General features: G+C 48.4%; 1 protein-coding gene and 1 pseudogene across 1 annotated transcript in view; one reads left to right on the top strand and one right to left on the bottom strand.

The window, feature by feature from the left end:
• The first annotated feature begins 2436 nt into the window (after nucleotides 1-2436).
• On the top strand, nucleotides 2437-4999 carry LOC144895239 (uncharacterized; annotated as a pseudogene).
• A 13324-nt stretch (nucleotides 5000-18323) lies between these two features.
• Nucleotides 18324-20635, bottom strand: part of LOC144895238 (uncharacterized) — a 110276-nt gene continuing 107964 nt past the window's right edge. The window contains exons 5-6 of the mRNA XM_078788649.1: nucleotides 18822-18873; nucleotides 18324-18483 (exon numbers count right to left, since the gene is read on the bottom strand). Of these exons, the coding sequence (XP_078644775.1) occupies nucleotides 18324-18483; nucleotides 18822-18873 (212 nt within the window). The remainder of the gene's footprint in view (nucleotides 18484-18821; nucleotides 18874-20635) is intronic.

Below are 20635 nucleotides of genomic sequence, written 5' to 3'. Positions count from 1 at the left end.
ACTGGATTGGGCCATCATTTATTTCCTTTGGGGCTCCAAGTGGGAAAGAGTGAGGAGAGACATCCTCAAAAGGCCAAAGGAAAAAGGAGGAAAAGGAGTACCAGATCTCCAACTGTTCCTGGGAGCAAGATACTCATCCAGTACACCCAAGACCAAAGCCCTGGCACAATAAGGATGGGCTCCTACCTAAGAAAGCTAAAACTGATCCCAACAGACCTACGAGTACCTGTGGCATTGTTGAACACCAGCATACAACATTCTAACTACATTTATAGGTCAGAAAACTGGTAAAAGCATAATAGATCCCCTTTAACAGACAAAATTATTTTTTTTCTTGACCTGACAGTTTCGACTGCCTGCTAGCAGTCTCCATCAGAGTGGTCACATGATGTTCCTGTGACGTGTCAGCTGGTTTATGCAGATTTAGGCGGTGACCAGATCACTATAAATCAGCTGACATGACAGTCACAGACGTCACGGGAAGATTACGTGACCACTGTGATGAAGGCTGCTCACAGGCAGTTGAAAAAGCCAAATGTGGAATAAACCAACTTGGTTTTGTTTGAATGTATGAATGTTGAATGGTGCTGACCATTTTGAATTCTGTAATCCATTTTTGGATTAAAAATGGTTCAAGATGTTTAGCTTTCTTCACTTTATTCTTTATTGTTATTCTCTTTAATTGCCGCAAGAGATACAGTACGTGGGTTTGATTGCAGTCTATGTAAAAGTAGTGTTTAGTGGTGGGGGGACAACAGGTAACTTTTAAAGTAACATAAAATAATAATGTTACTGTCAAATGTCAAAATTGAATCCAATTAAAATGATTACATTCTTGTCATTTAATGTGATAGAGCGCTGTTCAGTTAACATTAGAAAACTAAACGTATATACCAAAAATCTAACATGTTAGAAGAACATGAAAAACATCTTTGTGTGTAACATATCCTGGTCATGAAAAATGAACAGGATTTTATTTTGGTGCAAGAACACAACTTCATTCAATGCAACTGTTTACAATACTTTTATTATGTTACTTCAACAGATTTTTTTTCAATTGCAATCAACCAACCAGCCATTAGACCAATCTGCTCTCAGTCAGGAAACCTCAATTAGAAACGCCCAAGCACCTCCACTTCACCAGCACACCCGAACATCTCACCACATTGGACAAGAGGTCTATGGTAGAAGGCTTCTGCCAGACAAGATCATTGTGTCAAATTCCATCCTTTTCAGTCTCTTTTTTCTGATTCGCCAACCGGCCGCAATTCCGATCCACAGCGTGGGTCTGGTCTCATACCTTCTTACCACATCTCATCTACAAACCCATCTCGCTGGTCATACTGCCCAACCTTTTACAGATTACGTCATCACAACAACAAACAAATTTGACAAATCTCCGCCCGTTCTCTCGCCGCCTAGATCACATGACAACTCATCATCTCAAACTGTCCCTCTTGAATGTGCGTTCCCTCAGTAACAAATCCTGAATGAATACACCACAGAGAATAAACTCTAACTGTCCGCCCCCCCTTGTTACTGTTGTCATTAATCGCCCCCCTAAACCAAACTCCAAACTTTTGGTCAGGTCAGGAGGCTTGCAGGTCAGGAGGCCTGGTTGGGAGGCCTGCAAGTTTCCTGCTACTGGTAACCTGTAATCCAGTACTACCTGTTTCAGGGTCAGGTTGACAGCGACTAAACCGTCCCCCCCACTATCCCCTTCTGGTGATTGGTGTGGAGGGTGGCTAGACACCCTGATGGAACAAAAAGCAAGATCCATCTACAAGGGCACTGGCTCAGGTGAGCCAACTGCGGCCATCCAGCAAAGCCAAACCAGGATAGATGAAACCTGATAGTCTTGACAGGCCATTCATCTAGGACAAGGTCAGTCTGATGTAAAACCTACGACTCGAGGACCTCGCTGTCACCGTCCCAGCTAGCTAGGCCATGACAGATGAACCCCGGTTGTAAAGGGTGGGGCCAGGACTGCGCACACGGTACTCCACCTTTAAACTCCATTGCGCAGGCTCGAAGGACATGCCCACATTCACAACGCCACCAACTTCACCAAGCCTTGTAGTGACAGGAAAGGGGTGAAAATGGCAGTTGGAAGATGCCACTGGAAGCCGCAATTCCAATCCTGCATGGAGGCGGTTCAGGACATTGGTCACCTGATGTTGACCCGGAGACGACAGCATCACTCGGCAGCATCCTGAACGACCAAGCAGCCTTATCTAGGGACATCACTGCTTGCTCCGCATGGAGAGGGGCCTAGAAATGGTGGCCTAACCAAAGCTTGTCTCTCATCACCCAGTTGGCTAGCCGCAGTCAACGGGCATCTTCTCATGCGGTCGAACAACAACAAAGAAAGGAAGGTACGCACCCACCTGTAAGGGTGCAAAAACAATGAAACTGGCATGCTGGAACATCAAAACCATGCTTGACCAAACTGACAGCAACCGACCTGAACGTCGCTCTGCTCTGATTGCGCATGAACTGTCCAGGCTCGATGTCGACATTGCTGCCCTCAGTGAAGTCCGCTTCCCAGAAGAAGGCAGCCTACAGGAGCATTGCGCTGGATACACCCTCTTCTGGTCAGGGAGACCTGCAGCAGAAAGGTCTCTCGCCGGTGTTGGCTTCATGCTCAAAACCTCCATCGCATTCAAGCTGGAAAACCTGCCGTCTGGTCATTCCGACCGCATCATGTCCATGCGCCTCCCTCTGGAGAATAAGCAGTATGCAACGCTTTTTGTGTATGCTCCGACTCTTCAAGCTGAGCCTGCAGAAAAAGACAAGTTTTACTCAGAACTCCGTAGCCTTCTCCAAAGCGCCCCTGCAGACGACAAGCTATTGATTCTCGGCGGCTTCAATGCTAGAGTGGGCCAATATACAGTTGCCTGGAAAGGAGTACTTGGCAGACACGGTGTTGGAAACTGCAACGACAATGGGCGCTTTCTGCTGGAGTTCTGCACAGAGCAACAACTTGTCATCACCAACACCATCTACCAGCAAAAGGCCTGGATGCTTCCTCAGTCTAAACACTGGCACCTCATTGATTAAGTTCTACTGCAGGAGTGAGCAAACTATGGCCCGGGAGCCACATCCGGCCCGCTAAGTGTTTGAATACGGCCCGCCCTTTCTTTACAAAGTATTTCATTTAAACTTAACATACAAACTTTTGATGGTTTAAGTAGCTTTTTTATCAATTTTGTTATTTGATGTGGTCTGCTGTTTACAAAGTGCTCCTGAAAAAGGGACACAAATGACACTTTACAGATATAATAAATCCAGGTGGACTGTTACGTGTAAAATATATAGTATGCCCCCCCCCGTCAATTTTGTTAAATCAATACGGCCCGCGAGTCAAAAAGTTTGCCCACCCCTGTTCTAGTGCGTCAACAAGACTTCAAAGACATCCTGCACACCACAGTTATGCCCAGCGCAGAATGTCATACTGATCATCGCCTACTGCGCTGCAAACTCAGGATGCATTTCAAACCTAAGCCAAGGAAGGGTGCGCCCCACAATAAAAGGTTCAAGCTTGGCAAGCTACAGTCAGCTGAAGTGAAAGTTGACTTCCAGGCAGCCTTACAGGCCAAGCTTGGAAACAACAGCTGCCCAGACGATTCTTCTCCCGAAACACTCTGGGACCAACTGTAAACTACCATCCTGCAGACATCTGAAGAAGTCATTGGGTCAAGAAATAAAGACTGGTTTGCCGAAAACAACGAAGAGATCCAGACATTGCTAGCAACGAAGAGATCAGCCTGCCAGGCTGCAAGGCAGCAAGGCAGCAGGAGTTGAAGGAATTCCACCTGAGTTTTGGAAAAGTGGAGGCCCAGCACTACATAGCAAGCTCCACGAACTCCTTGTCTGTTGTTGGGAGCAGGGCAAACTGCAGAGAGACCTCCGCGATGCAGTCATTATCACCTTATACAAGAGCAAGGGGGGAAATCAGACTGCTCAAACTACCAGGGGATCACTCTGCTCTCCATTGCAGGAAAAATATTTGCTCGCGTGCTCCTGAACAGGCTAGTACCTATCATCGCAGAAGACCACCTCCCAGAAACCCAGTGTGGCTTCAGAGCAAACCGGGGTACCACAGACATGGTTTTTGTCCTCCGGCAGCTCCAAGAAAAGTGTCGGGAGCAGAACAAAGGACTGTATGTAACGTTTGTCGACTTAACCAAGGCGTTTGACACGGTGAGCAGGAAGGGTCTTTTGCTAATCATGGAGCACCTCGGCTGCCCCCAAAAGTTCCTCACAATGGTCACTCAGCTGCATGAAGACCAGCACGGCCAAGTTAGGTTAAACAGTGACCTCTCTGAGCCCTTCCCCATTGTCAATGATGAGAAACAGGGTTGTGTCTTGGCACCGACTCTGTTCAGCATATTTTTTCAGCCTGATGCTCAAACAGGCCATGGAAGGCCTTGATGATGACGATGCTGTCTACATCAGCTTTGGCCTTGACTGCAGTCTATTCAACCTCAAAAGACTGCAAGCCCACTCAAAGACTCGTGAGCAGGGAAGTAGACAACAGACTGGCCAAATCAAACAGTGCTTTCGGCAGACTGTGCAACAGAGTCTGGAAAAACAAGCATCTGAAGAAAGCACCAAGGTAAGCGTGTACAGAGCCGTAGTACTCACCACCCTACTGTACGGCTCTTGAGTCATGGGTAACGTACAATCACCACCTGCGACTCCTGGAGCGTTTCCACCAGCAGTGTCTCCACATTATCCTGTTGAGGTCCTTGAACAGGCGGAGATCACCAGCATTGAGGCCATGCTGCTGAAGTCACAGCTACGCTGGGCAGGACATGTCTCCAGAATGGACGATCATTGCCTGCCCAAGATAGTCTTGTATGGTGAGCTTTCTACTGGCCACCGTGACAGAGGGGCACCAAAGAAGCGTTACAAAGACTCCCTGAAGAAGTCCCTTGGTACCTGCCACATTGTCCATTGCCAGTGGTCTACTCTGGCTGCTGACCGAGACACCTGACACCACATCATCCACCAGGCTGCTTCCTCCTTCGAGGATTCCCGCAAAAACAACTTGAGCCCGCACCTGTCTCTCGCATTGGCCTTGCCAGCCACCTGCGTGCCGGCAGTCAACGTGGGAAACTCCCTTCATGAAATCTTCGTTTGCGAAGCCGAGCCAAGAGAGAGAGAGAAACCAAACTCCTCTTGTGTCCCAAAAGCAAGACGTGCAATAACCTTTAGGAATCTTAAATCCATCAACCCTCATGCCTTTACTTCACTTCTCACCACCAAACTTACCGAAGTCTGTTTGGGAGAGCAGGATGGTTGACATTGCGCCAAGCCGATGTGGGCTCGCCGAGTGCAAGCCCGCGCACTGGACTCACTGGGTCCCACTCCTGTACAACAAAAATGACAGAGCGATGATATTTTTAAATGTTGCTTTCTTTCTTCTTAATTTATTTTAGACATGCATACCATGTTACATTAATGTATCTCACATATGCACACATATACACTTACAATACAATACACTTACATTTCCCAAAATCACCAGACCAAGTAGAATAAGTAGAATAACAGACCATTGTGCCACTCTAATTGACAATATATTCACCAATGATTTCGATTACAAAACCACTAGTGGCCTGCTAATCAAAGACATCAGTGATCATCTTCCATTGTTTACAATTTATAACCATCACTACAACAACAGACCAATGGAGGCTACAAAGACTGTCCAAAGACTACGTTCAGAGGACAGAGGCAACGCTTTCAAGAAGGATCTAGAAGAACAAAAATGGGAGTGTGTGTACAGTGCCAAAGACGTGGATGTAGCATATGAACACTTTCTACATACTTATATGAAGCTGTATGAAAAGAAAGAAAGAAAGAAAGAAAGAACAACCAGCCATGGATGACAAAAGGCCTTACTAATGCTTGCAAGAAGAAGAACACACTATACAGGAAATCCATCACTCAACAGACTAAAGAATCAGAAAGAACATACAAGACTTATAAAAATAAGTTGACTACTGTCACGGCGCGGCATGTCTTTGTTGCGGTGCAACCCCAGGATGCAGAGAGCAGGACCAAATAGCAGGTAAATAATATTTATTTCGGCTATAATTGTAGCAGCGGGAAAAAAGGCAACTCAACTTGCTGGCGGACAAACAATGATCCCACACCGGGAGAAGCGCACACCTGAACTAAATAAGAGGACAAATTAGGGACAGGTGTGAATGATTAAGGAAACAAAGGCAGAGGCGGCAAAACAGGAAGTCAAGTACAAAATAAGAGTGTTCAAAAGGGAAATCAAAGCCCAAACGGGGAACATAAACAAACTGTCACCTGGAAACCCACACAGGACGTGGCAGTACACCCCCCTCAAGGACGGATCCCAGATGTCCAAAACAGAAGTCAAAGAGGGATGGGTGGTGGGGGGACCGGAGGTGGGTCGCCGACGGGACCCGGCCGGGGCGGCAGGCCCCGGCGGAGCCAGCAAGACCCCTCCAAGTGATGGAGGGAATGGTTGGGTCGGCGGAGGTGGTAAGCACTCTCCGGGGGGCGCCCTCGACTATGCGCGGGGTAGGCCTCCTCAGGGGTGCAGAACCTGAGCCCCGGCAGAGAGTCTAGAGGTAGGCGGCGTCCGGCCCTGACGTGGAGACGTCGAAGCAGCAGGCGTCCGGCCCTAACGCGGCGACGGCGAAGCAGCAGGCGTCCGGCCCTGACGCGGCGACGGCGAAGCAGCAGGCGTCCGGCCTTGACGCGGCGACGGCGAAGCAGCAGGCGTCCAGCCCTGACGCGGAGACGGCGAAGAAGCAGGCGTCTGGCCCTGACGCGGAGACGGCGAAGAAGCATGCGTCCGGCCCTGACGCGGAGACGGCGAAGAAGCAGGCGTCCGGCCCTGACGCGGAGACGGCGAAGAAGCAGGCGTCCGGCCCTGACGCGGAGACGGCGAAGAAGCAGGCGTCCGGCCCTGACGCGGAGACGGCGAAGAAGCAGGTGTCGTCCCTGCCAGAGCCTCTCCATCTGCTCCAGCAGGCCCTGCTCCTCGTCTTGCCGGTGGAGTGGGCTGTGCCTCCTCACTCCCCCCGCAGGTGGCGCCATCCTCCCTTGCTATTGGCAGGCTGGGCTGTGCCTCCAGCGTAGGCCAGCAGGTGGTACTAGCCCCCCCTCTCGTAGGCGGATCCCAGACGCCGTCATCAGAGGGAGCCGAAACCAGGGGAGGGAGGAGGGAGGCTTGGAGGAGGGTCACTGGCTCCTCCAGGTCAGCAGTCCCGGCCGCAGCCACTTGTGTAGGCTTGAAGCCGCGCGGCTTGGGCACGGGCGGGATCAGGGATGCCACGCAGCTTGGCACGGGAGCCGGGTCTTGGGAACCCCAGTGGCTGCGCGGCTTGGGCACAGGCGGAATCCGGGGTGCCACGCAGCTTGGCACGGGAGCCGGGTCTTGGGAACCCCAGTGGCTGCGCGGCTTGGGCACAGGCAGAATCTGGGATGCCACGCAGCTTGGCATGGGAGCCGGGTCTTGGGATCCCCTGGGGCTGCGCGGCTTGGGGACTGGAGGAATCTGTGAGGCCACACAGCTTGGCGCGGGAGCCGGGGTTTGTGGAACCTTGAAGCTGCGTGGCTTGGGGACTGGAGGAATCCGTAACGCCATGCAGCTTGGCACGGGAGCCGGGTCTTGGAAACCCCTGGGGCTGCGTGGCTTGGGAACTGGAGGAATCTGTGATGCCACGCAGCTTGGCACGGGAGCCGGGTCTTGGAAACACCTGGGGCTACGTGGCTTAGGGACTGGAGGAATCTGAGAGGCCACGCAGCTTGGCACGGGAGCCGGGTCTTGGAAACACCTAGGGCTGCGTGGCTTGGGCACTGGAGGAATCCGGGGCGCCTCGCCACTTGGCACGGGAGCCGTCGGGGAATGCACGACGGGCTGCAACTCGGCAGCAGCGAAAGGACTGAGCTGTGCCGTGGCGTGACATGGCGAGGCGGAAGAGGGCGGCCACACCTCTTGGCGACGTGCCGTGCGTCAGCGACGCCGCCGCGTCGGAGGGTGTGCAGCGGGTACCGGGAACACCGACGCCATGGGAACGAGGGTGCCGTCCGGCCCCCACACCATGGTCTCCAGTTCCTCCGGGGTGTACCTTGCACACTCCTGCTCCATCGCCTTAAAAAACTGCCGGGTCCATTCGTCGAACTCCGCGAAGTCGTCGTCGGTTTCGTCGACGCCGGCAGGGCATGAGGGCGGGTGCACCTTCGCTTGGCGTGGAGGGGAGGACGAGCCTGGCTTCGCTCTGTGGCGCCGCGGCTTGCGTCGGCGTCAGGGAGGGTTAGGAGTGCCGTCGGTGGGTCCGGGATGCAGCCACGCCATGGAAACGAACGTGTCGTCCGGACCGCGCACCAAGTCCTCCATCTCCCATGGCGGCATCGCCATCTCCTCGTCCTCCATGGCCTTGATGAGCTGCCAGGTCCAAAAATCGCTCTCCGCGAGGTCGTCGTCATATGGTGGGATCATTCTGTCACGGCGCGGCATGTCTTTGTTGCGGTGCAACCCCAGGATGCAGAGAGCAGGACCAAATAGCAGGTAAATAATATTTATTTCGGCTATAATTGTAGCAGCGGGAAAAAAGGCAACTCAACTTGCTGGCGGACAAACGATAATGATCCCACACCGGCAGAAGCGCACACCTGAACTAAATAAGAGGACAAATTAGGGACAGGTGTGAATGATTAAGGAAACAAAGGCAGAGGCGGCAAAACAGGAAGTCAAGTACAAAATAAGAGTGTTCAAAAGGGAAATCAAAGCCCAAACGGGGAACATAAACAAACTGTCACCTGGAAACCCACACAGGACGTGACAACTACAATCCCAAGAGCGTGTAAGAAGGAATATTATAGCCAACTACTAGACAAGCACAAAAACAATATTTGAGCAACCTGGGGCATACTAAATAGTACTATCAGTAAAAGTAACAAGAAGACAGACTAGCCTAATTATTTCATGGTTGGAAACACCTGTAATGATGATATGGATGAGACAGTTGAAAACTTCAATAACTACTTTGTCAATATTGGTCCCAAACTAGAAGAAGGGATCCAAAACTAAGGACAAGCGAGGGAAGGAATGAAACAATAGAAATTAATCCTAATTCTATGTTTCTGACAGATGTAACAAAAATCAACATTGTCAAAAATTGTAAAGCAAAAACATCAACTGATTGTAATGGAATCGAAATGGACACTATAAAAACGGTAGTTAACAAGATTGTAGAACCGCTGATGTACATCAGCAATTTATCTGTTCAGACCGGAAGATTTCCCCAAGAAATGAAAACAGCAAAGGTTGTTCCAAAAAATGGTGCTAAACACCAATTTACAAACTATTGGCCAGTCTTCTTACTACCACAATTCTCCAAAATTATTGACAAGCTATTCAACAACAGGCTGGATAAATTTATTAATGCGAACGAATTACTATCAGGAAGTCAGTATGGATACAGAGCTAATATTCTACTTCCATGCCACTGATTAAAATTACGGAGGAAAACACTAACACTATAGATCAGAGGAAGTGTGCAGCCGCAGTATTCATGGATCTGACAAACACCTTTGATCCAATCAATCATGACATCCTAATAACTAAATTAGAAAGGTACGGAATAAGAGGATTAGTTCTGAACTGCGTCAAAAGCTACTTAGCTGACAGGAAGCAATACGTAAAGCTAGGAGAATACACATCTGCAAGTTCATATATTACGTGCAGAGTTCCCCAGGGGTCAATACTGGGACCAAAACTGTTCAACTTGTACATCAATGATATCTCCAAAGTTACGAAAGACTTAAAGCTGGTATTATTTGCGGATGATACCACTGCTTTTTGTTCTGGTACAGAACACAGTACAGACGAAATCATTAGAAAGGTCAGAGAAGAAATGGTCACACTAAAAAGATGGTTTGATGATAATAGATTGTCCTTGAACCTAAATAAAACTAAAATCATGCTGTTTGGTAACAGCAGAAAGGACACGCACCAGCAAATACAAATATAATGTGGACATTGAAAGGGTGAAGGAAAATACATTTCTGGGGATCACAATAGATGGAAATACGAGCTGGAAACCTCATATTACAAATATACAACATAAGATGGCCAGAAATATTTCAGTATTGAACAAAGCAAAACTTGTTCTCAATCAGAAATCACTCCACACTCTTTATTGAATCAGAATCAGAATCAGAAAAAGGGTTTATTGCCAGGTATGATCAAACACATACGAGGAATTTGTTTTGGTATAGTAGGTGCAGACACATCTATTAAAAAAGAATGAAAAATACAAAATCTACAGAATAAACAGTATAAATATATGTACACAGTCTGTTTATTGTTTGTTATTCCGGAAGTGCAGTCTGATTGTTTTTCCTAAGAGTCCAAACTGGGCGTTAATGTAACGCATATAGTGAAAGTGTCCAAGTGGCAGGATGAGGCAGAGGTGGGGTGTGAAGAGTGTCAGGTGGGGTTCCGGGCCTTGTTGATGAGGCTGACAGCAGACGGGAAGAAACTGTTCTTGTGGCATGAGGTTTTGGTCCTGATGGACCGCAGCCTCCTGCCAGAGGGGAGCGTCTCGAAGAGTCTATGTCCGGGGTGAGAGGGATCGGCCACAATCCTTTCTGCACGCCTCAGGGTCCTGGAGGCGTGCAGATCCTGGAGGAACGGGAGATTGCAGCGAATCACCTTCTCTGCAGACCGAATGACACGCTGCAGCCTGCCTTTGTCCTTAGCAGTGGCAGCAGCGTACCAGATGGTGATGGAGGAGGTGAGGATGGACTCAATGATGGAGGTGTAGAAGTGCACCATCACTGTCTTTGGCAGGCTGAATTTCTTCAGCTGCCATAGGAAGTACATCCTCTGCTGTGCCTTCTTGATGAGGGAGCTGGTGTTCGGCTCCCACTTGAGGTCCTGGGAGATGATGGTACCCAGGAAGCGGAAGGACTCCACAATGTCAATTGTAGAGTCACAGAGGGTGATGGGGACAGGAGAGGCTGAGTTCTATTGCTCTCTGGTTCTACCATATCTTACTTATTGTGTGGAAATATGGGCTAATAACTATAAAAGCAATCTTCACTCGCTAAATGTACTGAAAAATCGGTCAGTAAGGATAATTCATAATGCCGCCTATGGAGAACATACTAACTCCTTATTTGTAAAATCACAAATACTTCAACTTGCTGATATAGTTCATCTTCAAACAGCTAAAATAATACATAAGACTAAACATAACCAATTAGCTAAAAATGTCATCCAATACTTCTCTACAAGAGAGGAGAAATATGATCTCAGGGAAGAAGTACATTTGAAACACTTCTATGCTAGGACTACGTTATGCTAGCCATAGCATTTCAGTATGTGGAATCAAACTATGGAATGGATTGAGTAAGGAAATCAAACAATGCACAACGATGAGCCAATTCAAGAAACAATACAAGCAGTTGATGTTTGCTAAATACAAGGATGAAGAGACTTGAACCAGTCATGATTTGCTACATATATCACTATATTGACACTTACTATAATAATAATATCATAAAACATTTTATTTATATAGCGCTTTTCAAAATACTCAAAGACACTTTACAGAAGAATGAAGTTGAATAAAGCAAGTAACCAGAATAGAAGACACACCAAAATACAACATTCATTGGTTGATACACAGTTAAAAGATGAGTAAAAGCGGGGCGGGGCACAGCAGTCAGATATAAAAAGTTAGACATTAAAAACAGATTTAAAAAGGTGGGTTTTGAGTTGTTTTTTGAAGGTGGGAAGGTCGGGGCAAGCACGGAGTGAATGGGGCAAAGAGTTCCCGAGAGTGGGGGTGTCATGCCTGTCATTGCCTACCCCGCCTTCACCTTGTAGACCCCGCCTCCTGCCTGATTGAGCTCAGGTGTCCCTCATCACCTGATTTCCTGCTTGCTATTTATTGCCTCTGATACCTCCGGTCTGGTGCAAGTTCGTTGTACATTCATGTCTCGTCCTAGTACTCCTTATTATCGCCTCGCCTGGTTTTCAACCCTTGCCTGCTTTTTGACCACCCCTCCTGCCTGCCGCTCTCGGATACAGTTGCCTTATTTGACTGACTTACTGTGTACCAACCTTCACCCTCATGTAGTGCCTGCCAACTCTGCCTTTGGGTCCTCCTTCCCGCGTCCCCCCGTGACAGAACGAACTTGCCATCATGGACCCAGCGGAGTTGGAGTCAGTTCGACAGGCACTCCGGACGCAAGGACAGCGCCAAAGCCAACAAGAGGAACAGCTTGCCGCTCTGGGCACGGTGTTGCAATCACTGTCAGAGCGACAGGATATTAGAATAAAATGTAAATGCAATTATTATAGCGCTAGTTAATGTTGGAATAAAATGTAAATTCAATTATTATAGTGTTATAGTTATCACCCTTATGTCCGTTTGCTTGCACAATAGACAATAGTCTTGAGTGTTTTGAAGCAGGAACATTCCATGACGCTGACCAGCTACTCCCAACACCACTAATCTTGCAGGTGCCTGGGAATGCCAGCAGCAACCTTGAAGAAGTTTCATCATGCAAAACGTGCCGAGATAAGAACACATGCACAAAAAGTAATTATTCTCACATACACACACACACATAGACAACAAGTACAGTTTGTGCAACTGCTTGCTTCCCCCTCCCCTTAGAGTTGCACGACCATGTATTAGGGACCTCCTAAAGAAAATAAAAAGAGAGGAGCATGAAACTAGGAAACTAAAGCTTTGCCTGTGCCCTCTATGACATCCCCTAACGGTGAAGGCGGTGGACGGAAGTTCTCTGGGCAAAATTAATCACAGAACTCCTCCGGTCAAGATTTCATTTCCAGACAGTCACACAGAAAAACTAAGTCTCCATGTATTCTGTAACTCTGATCATGAAGTTATATTAGGGCATCCTTGGTTAAAGCAGCATAACCCCCACTTTGATGGTCAGATCGTCTCCTGGGGGCCTGGCTGTCAGGACAACTGTTTGGTGAGTGCCAAAACAGTGCTGGAACCACAAGGTCAATCTAGCCTCTGTTCCAGAGTGTTACCACGATTTAGCTGCTGTGTTCAGTAAAGTCAAGGCCAAGTCACTGCCCCCCCCCCCCACAACCGGGTCCACAACTGTGCTATTGACCTGTTGCCAGGAACCACACCCCCACGGGGAAGACTCTTTTCCTTGTCCCCTCCCGAACGTCGTGCTATGGAGGAATACATTCAGGAGTCACTTGCAGCAGGGATTATCAGGCCTTCCTCATCTCCGACGGGGGCTGGTTTCTTCTTCGTCGAGAAAAAAGACAAATACCTTCGGCCATGCATAGACTACAGAGGACTTAACGACATCTCCATCAAGAACCGGTATCCCCTGCCTATCATTGCCACCGCCACTGAGCTCCTGGAAGGAGCTAAGATTTTCACCAAGCTGGATTGCGTAACGCTTATCATCTTGTCAGGATACGAGAGGGTAACGAGTGGAAGACGGCCTTCAACACCCCAACCGGACATTATGAGTACTTGGTGATGCCCTTTGGACTGACCAATGCCCCAGCAGTGTTTCAGGGCCTTGTCAACGATGTTTTGAGGGACATGTTAAATATTTTTGTGTTTGTTTATCTTGATGACATTCTGATTTTTTCTCGCGATGAATCTACTAATGTGCAGCATGTCAGGAAGGTGCTGCAAAGACTCCTGGACAACCACCTATTTGTTAAGGCTGAAAAATGTGACTTTCACCTGTCTTCTGTATCATTTTTAGCGTTTATTCTATCCGAGGGGAAGGTGAGGATGGATCCAGGAAAAGTCTCCGCTGTTGCAGAGTGGCCCACACCTTCGTCTCGTAAAGATGTTCAAAGATTTCTGGGATTTGCAATTTTTTATCGTAAATATATCACAAACTTTAGCTCGGTAGCCTCTCCTCTCCATGCTCTCACATCTCCTTCCAAACCATTTCACTGGACTTCTGAGTGTGAGAAAGCTTTTGTGAAGCTTAAGGATAGTTTCACCAAAGCCCCAGTGCTTGCCATCCCGATCCCCATCTGCAGTTTGTGGTTGAAGTGGATGCGTCAGATATTGGAGTCGGAGCCGTCCTGTCCCAGATCGGTACTAAGGACGGTAAACTGCATCCATGTGCCTTTCTGTCAAAAAAAAAATTGTCTTCAGCAGAGTGCAATTACTACATTGGGGATTGTGAATTATTGGCAGTCAAGACGGCTCTCGAAGAATGGAGACACTGGCTGGAGGGGTTTACGCTGCCGTTTCAGGTATGGACTGACCACAAGAATCTGGAGTATCTCAAATCCGCCAAGAGATTAAACTCTCGACAGGCTAGGTGGTCATTGTTCTGCAGCTGTTTCAATTTTACCTTGTCATACCGTCCTGGTTCCAAGAACACCAAGCCTGATGTTTTGTCCCGTATTTTTTTCCCATCGGTAAAGGAACCTGAGGTCGCAACCATCCTACCTAACTCATGTTTTGTCTCTGCCGTGCAGTGGCAATAGAAGATAAGGTCAGGGAGGCAGGACTTGAAGTGCCTCAGCCCCCAAACTGCCCTCCAGATAATTTATTTGTTGTGGAAGCTATGAGGGGTCCAGTCATTCATTGGGCTCATACCAATAAGACCTCATGCCACCTGGGGGTGAAAAAGTCCCGCAGGACAAAGTGTCTGATCGTGGTCCTCAATTTGTCTCCTTGTTTTGGAAGGAATTTTGTGTCTTGCTGGGATCCACAGTCAGTCTCTTGTCTGGATTTCACCCCCAGTCTAATGGACAGGCAGAGAGGATCAACCAAGTGCTCGAGACAAAGTTGCAGTACCTCACCTCTCAAAACCCCTCTTCTTGGGCTAAACAACTCTTGTGGGTGTAGTTGGCCCACAACACCTTGCCTAGTGCATCGACCGGTATGTCTCCGCATCACGTGGTATTTGGTCACCAACCCTCCTTGTTACCCTCGCTCGTCAAGGATTCCGTTGTGCCCTCTGCCTTGGCCTTGGTGGGGCGAATCAGGAGAGTTTGGCAGAGGGCTCGCAAGAACCTTCAAAGGCAGTCTGATTGTCACAATCTGCATCGCCTCCAGTGTGACAGTTTTGTTTTTCACGTTGTTTGCCTTAGTTCCTGCTTTCATGCTCTTATTTTGTAGTATTTCCTCTGTTGGTCTGTTCTGTGTCCCGTCACTTTTATTTTCCCCTTCTACGCGCACCTGTTCCTAATTTGATTGTCTTATTTAGTTCAGCCGGGTGTGTTTGCCTTTTGTTGGTGCATTGTTTGTTATTTGCAACATGTCATATGCCAGTGCTGCATTTGCCGAATTTCAAGAATAAAAGCTAAGCTTTTTCCTGCACCTTTCGCTTCAACTCTGCATCCAGGGGTCACATCGCAACACCTGCATGCCGAACCGTGACAGAATGCACCAACCAAATGACGACCTCGCGGAGATGGACTTTTGGACCTTGCAGGTTTTCAATCTGCGATCACGCTTTAGAGTGCCGGCCTGCGACCAAGCACAAGAAGGCTCCCACTCCATGCAAGCACGTCGATCTCCCGCCGCCCTCTTCCGGATTCCCGTTGCCTTCGGTGCAACACGAAGAGGAGTACGGCACACTTTCCCCTCCTGTGCCCGAACCACGCAGCCCAAGGGATTCCCAAACCCCGGCTCTCGTGCCAAGCTGCGTGGCGCCACAGATTCATCCAGTGCCAAAGCCACGCAGCTTCAAGGTTTCCCAAAACCCGGCTCGCGTGCCATGCTGCATGACACCCCGGATTCCTCCTGTCCCAAAGCCACGCAGCTTCAAGGTTTCCCAAAACCCGGCTCCCGTGCCATGCTGCGTGACGCCCCGGATTCTTCCTGTCCCAAAGCCACGCAGCCTCAAGGGTTCCCAAACCCCGGCTCCCGCGCCAAGCTGCATGATGGCCCAGATCCCTCCTGTCCCAAAGCCACGCAGCCTCAAGGGTTCACAAACCCCGGCTCCTGTGCCAAGCTACGTGACGGCCCAGATCCCTCCTGTCCCAAAGCCACGCAGCCTCAAGGGTTCACAAACCCCGGCTCCTGTGCCAAGCTACGTGACGGCCCAGATCCCTCCTGTCCCAAAGCCGCGCAGCTTCAAGGTTCCCCAAAGCCCGGCTCCCGTGTCAAGCTGCGTGACTCCCCGGATTCCTCCTGTGCCCAAGCCGCGCAGCGCCAAGCCCCAGCATCCCCTGGCTCTCGTGTCCAGCGGCTTGATGCTCCAGAGCCCAAACCCCGCCTGCGGTCCCTTGTAGACCTGGTCTGGGCAGCAGAGCAGGCGGAACTCAAGACCCTCCTCCAGGTCCCCCTCCTCCCGTCCCTGGTTCCACGTCCAGTGGCATCTGGCGTCTGGAATCTGCCTTCGGAAGGGGGGGCTAGTACGACCAGCCATGCCTTGGAGGACGCACGTCACATCCCGTCCGTGGAGTGTGGGGATGATGCCCTCTGCTGGTCGCCCAAGGAGGAACAGCCTGCCAGACCGCCAGCGCAACCGTTTTTTCCGGCTAACCGGGATGTGCTTCCCGGTACGTTTCCTCTGGACCAAGACTCACATTGCTGTTCCTCTGCTCCACAGTCAAGATCCAGGACTCGCTCCTCCTCCACCGGCGTCACCGATACGATGGCAGGACGCCACGCCTCCTCCTCCGGGGTCACCGATACCGCGGCGGGATGCCACGCCGCCGCTTCCTCCGGCATCACCCCTTCAGCGACGGGCCGGCCACCCCGGCCAGGGCCACCATCCTGGCCGCCCTCCAGAGGGACCCATCCACGGACTCTGTTGGGCCTGCCGTTTTGGGAGACCCCCAGAGGGGTCCCGCCTCCGTCGGCCCACTCACTATTCAGGCCGCCCTCCAGGGTGGTCCTGCCACCTCCACCGGCCTAGTCTTTTTCCCTGCGTCTTGTGGGCACCCTGCTGGCTCTGCAAGGCTTGTCGTCCTGGCCGATCTCCCTTCCCTTTTCGTTTGCGGACTCTTTAGGACGTCTGGGATCTGTCCATGACGGGGGGGGGGGGGTACTGTCACAATGTGCATCGCCTCCGGTGTGACAGTTTTGTTTTTCACGTTGTTTGCCTTAGTTCCTGCTTTCATGCTCTTATTTTGTCGTATTTCCTCTGTTGGTCTGTTCTGTGTCCCGTCACTTTTACTTTCCCCTTCTACGCGCACCTGTTCCTAATTTGATTGTTTTATTTAGTTCAGCCGGGTGCGTTTGCCTTTTGTTGGTGCATTGTTTGTTATTTGCAATGTGTCGTATGCCAGTGCTGCATTTGCCGAATTTCAAGAATATAAGCTAAGCTTTTATTCTTGCAATTCGGCAACACCTGCATGCAACACCTGCATGCCGAACCGTGACACTGATATCTACAAGGGGGCGGCGGACCATAAAGGAATTCCTGCTCCTGCCTATACGGTGGGCCAAAGAGTTTGGTTATCCTCCAAGACCTTTCCTCTGAGAGTGGAGTCTAAGAAGCTTGCCCCCAGGTTCGTGTCTCAGTTCGTCTAAAACTACCTAGGTCCATGCGAACCCACCCAGACCCCAGACGGTGAGACTCGGCCCCCACCTAGTATGGAAGCTGCACTGAGGCGGACAGAGGGAGGCTCCAGAGGACAGTCAAGGCAGCACAGTGAATCGTCGGCTGCCCTCTCCCCTCCCTGACGGACATCTACTCCACCCGGTGCCTCAGCAGAGCTTGCAACATCATCAAGGACAATTTACATCCCGGTGCTCAGCTGTTTGACCTGCTGCCCTCTGGCAGACGCTACAGGTGCATCAAGGCAAAAACAAGCAGACTGAGAAACAGCTTCTTCCCAAGAGCCATCACCACCCTGAACTCAGACATACAACGTACCTGGTCATTAGCATAATGTAAATGTGCAATATTTCCATCACTGCCTCTGTTACTATCTCAATCATATTTATTTGTTTAACAACCATTACAATACACTCATATGTAACTTTACTCATCTGTACACACCAGTCATTATTTGCACTATGACCCATTGATCATTGCACTAAAATTAATATATCTGCTCCTGCATATGCTCCTGTGCAATACTATGTGTATATTATCTTGTTAAATTGTCTTTTTACTCTACTTTATATACTTTTTTTGTTTTTTAAACTTGACTACTGCACTGAAAAGAGAAGCTCTCCAATTTCGTTGTACATCTTGTATAATGACAATAAAGGTCATTCCATTCCATTCCTTTCATGTAAGTCAGATCAAGCCTGCGAAAACCAGCACCCTGGTCCCACCAGCCAGCCACCCGCCGCCCGCCCGAATCATTGATGGAGGTCCTGTTTACACAGTCAGGAAACTGCTGGCTTCTTGACGGCGGGGCCGAGGTTGGCAATATCTCGTCGACTGGGAGGGGTATGGACCTGAGGAACGCCAATGGGTAGGTACCCTCCCGGTTCATTTTGGATCCCTCCCTCATCAAAGACTTTCACTTGGGTCACCCTGAGGTTCCTGGGCCGTCAGGAGCCGGCCGTTGAGGGAAGGGTTCTGTCATGCCTGTCATTGCCTACCCCGCCTTCACCTTGGAGACCCCGCCTCCTGCCTGATTGGGTTCAAGTGTCCCTCATCACATGATTTCCGGCCTACTATTTATTGCCTCAGATTCCTCCTGTCTGGTGCAAGTTTGTTGTACTCTCATGTCTCGTTCTAGCATTCCTTGTTACCGCCTCGCCTGGTTTTCGACCCTTGCCTGCCTTTCGACCCCTCCTTCTGCCTGTCGCTCTTGAATACCTTTGCCTTATTGGACTGACTTACTGTGTACCGACCCTCACCCTCGTGTAGAACCTTACCTCGTGTAGTGCCTGCCAAATCTGCCTTTGGGTCCTCCTTCCCACGTCCTGCCTTGACACAGCAACTGTTATGTAATCTATACAATGTGGTATACAACTTGCTTTCTGGTACTCACAATTCCCTTTCATATTTACTCATAAGATTGTTTATAAGTACTTATTTAAACCTATTTAGTGTATCACAAGTTTTCATCTGTAAATCTAAATCATTCCATATATGTACTCCTTTGATTGACATACACCTCTGCTTTACATTTGTTCGTACCTTCCCTTTTGCAAACACACTCATTCCTCTTTGCTCATATTGACGAGCATGTTTTTATTTACCTTAAGCATCATTTGTGCAGTTTTGAATTCAATTAAATTGTAAAATTTTACAATTTGTGAATTAAAAAAAGTTTACTTGTTTGTGCTTAGTAAACAGCTTGATTGATTATCCTTATTATTATCCATATTACTCTCTTTTGCATCATGTAAATTGGTTTTGCGATGGTTTTGTAGGTGTGTCCTCATATTTCAATGCCATAAAAAATATATGGCTCAATAAAAGTTCGTTATAATAATTGTAGAGAATGTTTATTGAGGATGTACTTTACTGTATGTAGTATTCCAATTACTTTCGATATTTTGTTTTTATATGGTTTATATGTGATTTCCAGCTTAGTTTGTCATCTAAAATAATTCCTCAAAATTTGCTTTCCTTTACTAGTTCAATTTCAGTATTCTCTATTTTAATTTGTGTTTGTTTTATTTTTTTATGGTTTCCAATGTAATATATTTGGTTGTATGTAGGTTTAGTGAAAATTTATTTGATGCAAGACATCTTTTTATGGTTCCAAGCTCCCTCTGCACTGTAACCAGGAGATGTTTTAAATCCTTACCAGTGCATAATACATTTTGCATAATAATTTAGAACCCAACACAGAGCCTTGTGGTACCCCACATGTCACATTCAGTAGATCACATTTATTATCATTTAGTTGCACATATTGTTGTCTATGATTTAAATAATCGTGTAACCACCTTTGTGCTATACCTCTGATCCCATATCTTTCCAGCTTCTTTATTAATAAGTTGTGGTCAATCGTATCAAATGCTTTATGTAAGTCCATAAAAATACCTATTGCATATTCCTTATTATCTATTGCTGTCGCTATTTTTTCTGTGAGTTCCATGACTGCTAATGTAGTAGTGTTAGAATAAAATGTAAATGCAAGTATTATTTTGTTAGTTATCACCCTTATATCCATTTGCTTAGACAATAGAAAGTGTTTGAATGTGCTGAAGAAGGAATGTTCCCGTGACCCTGATCAGAGACCCCCAAGTCCTGGAGGTGCCTGGATGTGCCAACAGCAACCCTGCAGATGCTCATGTTAATCCTGCAAGTAATTGCTCTCACATACACACACACATAGACAAACAAATACAGAATAAGAATAAGAAGAGAATAAAGAGAATAAGAATAAGAGAATAAAAAGAGAGGAGTGTGAACTGCATATTCAGAGTGGAGCGGCATGTCACTGGGTATGTGGTTTCACTCTCCTCGCTGCGAGAAACTTTGAATATTGTTGTCTGTCTCTTCTGTATTTCTGTATTTAAGTGTTTTTACAAGTGTCACAGGAGTTTGAACCTGACATTTACTTGGTCCTTCGAGCCGGATCCCAAGATACCTAAGGAGTCCAGTTGTGGAGCGGACAAGACTGAAAGACCGTGACCACGGCAGACAAAACCCTTTGATGGGCTGTCTTCTCAGCTCAACAACTGGAAGCTGAAGGTTGACGGGATACCGACGGTAGAGAAGACAACACACAATA

Source organism: Doryrhamphus excisus, unplaced genomic scaffold, assembly GCF_037039965.1.
Source record: "Doryrhamphus excisus strain RoL-2023G ecotype Guam unplaced genomic scaffold, RoL_Dexc_Guam_v1.1 HiC_scaffold_24, whole genome shotgun sequence".
Taxonomy (NCBI): domain Eukaryota; kingdom Metazoa; phylum Chordata; class Actinopteri; order Syngnathiformes; family Syngnathidae; genus Doryrhamphus; species Doryrhamphus excisus.
This window is presented reverse-complemented; position numbering and strand designations above follow the sequence as displayed.